At 40.3% G+C, this 5,711-nt stretch overlaps 1 protein-coding gene across 1 annotated transcript; it reads left to right on the top strand.

Moving 5' to 3' along the window:
* The first annotated feature begins 734 nt into the window (after positions 1-734).
* WTF1 (Ubiquitin carboxyl-terminal hydrolase family protein) lies at positions 735-2,905 on the top strand. The gene has a single exon (XM_089140816.1). The coding sequence runs from the start codon at positions 1,130-1,132 to the stop codon at positions 2,717-2,719; it is 1,590 nt and encodes a 529-aa protein (XP_088996942.1). The 5' UTR covers positions 735-1,129; the 3' UTR covers positions 2,720-2,905.
* Positions 2,906-5,711: the final 2,806 nt, after the last annotated feature.

Below are 5,711 nucleotides of genomic sequence, written 5' to 3' on the forward strand. Positions count from 1 at the left end.
GGGGAAGAAGTGTGGGATCATCACCATCAAATACAAGAGACCAAAGCCAGTCCAACAAGGAAGTGACATTTGGCAAGTTAGTATTGGGCAACAACCACAACCCTGCTGAGAGCTGAGGGACATAGATGATGGGCCACCTGGCAAAAGAAGATTGATGTGAGGTGTAAGAGGTTGTTAGGAATGTTGGTACATAAAAGAGGGAGTGAGGGAAGTGGGGGTGGGGGTGGGGGGGGGGGGGAATATGGAATAGAGAGCAAGTTGAACTTGTTGGGAGAGAAGGGTCTCTCGAGTAGGGCTTTGGTAGGGTTTTTGTTGTTTATCTCTCTAATTGTTTTTTTTTTTGAGTTATCTAACTCGGAATAGCAATTCACCTCAGATATTGAGTGTTTTGTTCAGTTGTTATTCTCATCTTAATGAAAATAACCATCATAGTGTTGCCGTTGTTTGTTTATTCTGAGATTAAATCATAGATTTAAGAGGGGTCTTGAAAAGGGGACTCAACTTTGAATATCAATTAGGTAGACTAGAAGAGTGCCCTCCTTGTGTTTATCTACCTGAGAAAAGATATGCCCTCCTCTTGAATGTGTAATAGTGGGTGGCAATTCAAATGCATATGTAAACTTTGAACAAATGAAAAAAAAAAAAGAAAAGGAAAAAAAGGATGTGAGCCATTCTCCCTTGCAGATATAACAATCGTGTTTAGCATCCAGTACTGTTTTTTGATCAAAAGATTGCTCAATCCGCGATGACCAATGCTTCTTAGTAGGTCATTGGTGTCAAATGGGTCTCGCCCTAAAACATCTTGGGCCGTAGCCTATTTGTTCCCTTTAGCGCCGAGGCATAGCGGATAAGAGTGAAGCGAGCTTCAGTTCACCGCAGCAGTTGAAGCCATGAAGTGCCCAATCGGACACTCTCCAGCATCTTAATTATTCCAGAGTCCGGCCTACGCATCTAAACTGGATAATATGTTACGGATGAGATTATGAAAATCCAAAACCCTCAACCATTTTCAGCATAAACAGAAGGTAAGTGGTCTTGTAGCGACTTTCTCCTTCGTTGATTTTGCTCTTCATATGTTTCTCTAATATTATAGGCTCTCCCTTAGTCTCTGCAACATACCAAGTTCTTCATGGAACCCAAGTTTTTGTTTTCTTCACCAAATGCTTCTTCTTCTACACCATTTCCTCTATTTCTGTCATACCCGTCATCTTCATTTCGTGAAAAGCCTAACTTCTCTGTAAAGGGGCGTCTCTCATGCTCTACCCACTTGTCGGATAGGACTACATTCTTTGGTAAAAGTTTGGTTTCTCATGAAAAGCTTGAACTGGGTAGTCGTAGTAAAATCCATCCCCTGTTCCACCCAATAACAGCTGTTGTAAAGAGAAGAAAGGAGCTTCCACTAGACAACGTTATCCAACGAGACAAGAAGCTCAAACTGGTAATGAAGATAAGGAAGATTTTAGTGAGCCAACCCAATCGAATTATGGCGCTTAGAGATATGGGTAAGTTCAGAAGGGAACTGGGCCTCAGCCGGAAACGTCGACTTATTGCGTTGTTGAAGCGATTTCCAGCGGTTTTCGAGATTGTGGAAGAAGGGGCTTATTCACTTCAGTTCAAATTGGCCCCTGAGGCTGAAAGGCTTTACTTGGAGGAACTGAAAGTGAGGAATGAAATGGAAGGGTTGCTGGTTGAGAAGTTGAGGAAAATATTGATGATGACGTTAGAGAAGAGGATTTTGTTAGAGAAGGTTGCGCATTTGAGGACTGATCTTGGGCTGCCTTTAGAATTCAGGGATACAATCTGTAGAAGATACCCCCAATATTTCAAGGTTGTTCATACTGGTAGGGGCCCTGCTTTGGAACTTACCCACTGGGATCCTGAGCTGGCTGTTTCTGCTGCTGAACTTAGTGAAGAAGAAAATCGAGCAAAAGAGAGAGAAGAAATGAATTTGATCATTGATAGACCCCCCAAATTCAATAGAGTAAAGCTACCCAAGGGGCTGAACCTTTCCAAGGGAGAGATTAGAAGGATTTCTAAGTTTAGAGAACTGCCTTATATATCCCCGTACTCTGATTTTTCAGGATTGAAGCCTGGTACACTTGAGAAAGAGAAGCATGCATGTGCTGTTGTTCATGAGATGTTGAGCCTCACAGTTGAGAAGAAAACACTTGTGGATCACTTGACTCATTTCAGAGAAGAGTTTAGGTTCTCTCAACAGCTCAGGGGAATGCTAATCAGACATCCTGATATGTTTTATGTATCTTTGAAGGGAGAGAGGGATTCGGTTTTTTTGCGGGAGGCTTATCGTGATTCTCAGTTGATTGAGAAGGACCGGTTATTGCTTATCAAGGAGAAGCTTCGATCACTTGTTGCAGCTCCTAGATATCCAAGGAGAGGTGCTCCCAAGATTGATGGAGTCAATGGTGACGGGGCTGAAAGTGCTCAGAAGTCACAAGAAAGTGATGAGGAGTGGTCTGAGGTTGATAATATATTGAGCGATGAGGTTGATGATGAAGATGATGGTGATGATTATGAGGATGATGAGGATGACTGGAGTGATGAAGATGATGAGACACCCCCAGACTTTTCCAATGATGATGGTGGAAGCATAACTCTTGGACAGACCAGAGCTCTTAATCAATCAGAATCCTCGAGGCAGAATGAAGATAAGGAACTTGTTCCCACATTCCCTGATGGTCGGCCAAGAGAACGGTGGTGAGAAGAGTAATGAGTTTTCATTGTTGTCTTTTTCTTCCCAGGTTTTGGGGAAGAAGAAGTTCTTGAGGGTGTCATCCCAAGATAATGTACCTAGATGCTTTTGAGTTACATGTTTCTGAAATGTGACATGGTGTTCAGTTGTCCTTCAATAAGTATATCCATTTACTGCTTGAAGGTGGAGTGGTGGGGGGGGGGGGGGGGGGTGGGTTTACTTTGGTCACTCTGACAATGTAAGCTTATGATCTTCTGCCTCACCTTCTTATATGAGGAAGTGCTTAATATCTGAGATGAAGTTATTTGAAACAAATTTACTTCCTTTATTATGTGTATAAATAGGATTCCTCCTTTCTGCAATTCTGGTTAGAACTATGAAGAATCTTGTTTGGGTGATAGCTTGGATTGCTTTCTTTAAATGTGTTTTAGACTTTTAGTCAGTTAACACTTTTACTGAGGTGGGTATTCCAAATTCTTGTTAGGTCAGGGAATCTAAGTCATTTCTCCCCCCAACTCCCGCTATCTTCTTTTTGCAGTATTTTGTAGCATTAGTTTGCTTATATGTGACTTGATTATCTCCCCCCCCCCCAAAAAAAAAAAAAAAAAAAAAAATCTTGTTTCTTGCTTTCCAGGCAATTTATTTAATATCCTAGTTTCCACCCTTCCCATCCATTCTACTGTATTTTGTAATGTTAGCTGCACTTTAGATGGTAAAGATACATTTGGACCATGCTCTGAATCTAGTGACATAGCTCATTTAATAAAGAAAGCAACAGGTCCGGAATGTGCTCTGTTTAAGTTGGAACCTCCCTGCCCTCATTTTCATAATTCACAAGAGAAAAAGATGTGGATAGGTTTTTGCTATTCCATAAACAATACATCCAGATGAATTTGTGTTGCATCATATCTGACTTGGAGTTCAAAAATCTGGTCATGTAAGGTCTGAGGGCCATCTGCACCATCCTGGGATTCTTTTCCCTTGACTGTGGATTAAGTGTGTCACCGAGTGTGTTTTTGTTAATGTGTGTGAGTATCATTTTACTAATCACAGTTATACACTATTTTGCAACAACTCATTTCTCAACTGCATGCAATCGCTAACATTTAGCAAGATTATCGATCCTCTATCAAAACACTCCGATATTTCCAAGCAAACTAGCAACACAGGAGACAAATATTTATGTGGTTCAGCAGTGTGCCTTCCATGGAGCAATCCCACTTTGGAGCTTCGTATGTTGCTCAATACTTTACCACTACTTGTATCACTAAAAAAATGATAACACTAATCCATATTATACCCATTTGCTCCCACTAAAGTAAGAGGTCTGTAATCTTAGAAATTACCAAGCACTCATTTGATAGTGGATATAATCAAAGGAAACAGGCAAAACCACCCTCAATGCATTCAATGAACTAGGAATGGTCAACCTCTTATCCTAGAACAATATAAAAAGGTTTAAGCATAGCTTACCTTCATTGAAGAAACGCAAACTCCAAAGAACATGCAGAATTGGTTCCCCTCTTGGATTCACCCGGTGCAGCAATAGATTCTGAAATCTTGCTCTTCTCAAACTTCCTTGACAGGTGCTGTTATGAAACAATCAACTGATGTAGCCTCAATTGAATGAGGGCCTAGTTTTTTCTTCTATCTTTAAAGAGAACTAATTCATATGCGGTGGATAGGTTTGGATTTAAGGGGGAAAAAGTTAGGTTATGGTGATATTATTAAAACTAATGTGCTCTAGGGTATCAAGGATACTTGGCCCATCACATGGGAGGTATAGGATAAATTTCTTGAGATGGAAAACTGGGGTCTATATGTGTTAGGATATGATCCTTCATGTTTAGGATAGTTCTTGTGGTTAGATTGGTGTAGATCTGACATTGAATTTTGGGTGTATTGGGAAGTCCAAAAAAAAATATTTAAAAAAAAATGAAAAAAGGCAATAAGAAAGGGGAATGGAGTGTAGGCTGCTTGGTACCTAGATGGGGTAGCCTTATAGATGTTTGGATCGAGTGGAGATGGAGTTATAGAAGGCTCTCCTTTCAGCCACAACAAGAATCCATGCCTGGCTTCTACTTGGACCTTTTACATCAAACAGGCAGAGTTGCAGCAACAACACTTCCAAAGGGACTTGAATCTGAGAGAACTTTATTAATACTTTGAGGTGGTAGCCTTCCATTGAATGGGATGGGCTATTTATAACAAAAAACCAGGACTTCTAATGAAAATGGAACTCCGAACAACAAGTGAAGGGAGTTCAACTTGGACTAGAACTCTTGACTCACTTTTAACTTAGAGTTGGATGCTTAAAACTGAAATAGAAACATAAGGAAAACTATTCGTACTTATAACTTAAGTTGGGCAGAATTGACATAATTGGACCAATTGAGATAATTAATTTAGCTATTTTCGTACTTGGCATGGACTCTCAACTTTTAGGTCGTAGATTAGGCCTGTATATGTAACAGAGGACCAACACCCATGTCTATCAATCTTATGTTGATTTAAAAGGAAAATAGCCCAATTTGGGTGCTGGATCTGCATCAACCTTATAGTATAGGATGGCCTATCTCTCACTCTCTCTTTTTTTTTCCCTCAAAAAACCATGAAAGCCTTAGTTGCCTCCTTTCATGGACAAGAATAAAGAATGTGAAAAGACACACATATCCTTTGGTATCAACAGTGAAAGCTTGTTGACATTGAAGCAGTGTCGACAACATTCCTTAGACAGTGAACACATCGTTGAAAGTTTTGAACTGAATCTACTAAATGGTGAGTCTCTCAGTCAATCACTTTGACATTCTTCTGGTCTCCTTCTCTGGTGAACCGCTAGCGACTTGTACTTCAAAATCAACACATACCCTTGAAGTGTCGAATGAGAAAGATGATTGGCAGTCACCATTCCATAAATGTCATTTCACGTCAAATCACTGTAAAATCTGATTCATGACCATCTAGCCATGATCTGTGACATCAATTCCAAGCTGCTAAACTT

Source organism: Hakea prostrata, chromosome 11 (genome assembly GCF_041222555.1).
Source record: "Hakea prostrata isolate BN-2017 chromosome 11, UWA_Hpros_2, whole genome shotgun sequence".
In the NCBI taxonomy this organism is placed as follows: domain Eukaryota; kingdom Viridiplantae; phylum Streptophyta; class Magnoliopsida; order Proteales; family Proteaceae; genus Hakea; species Hakea prostrata.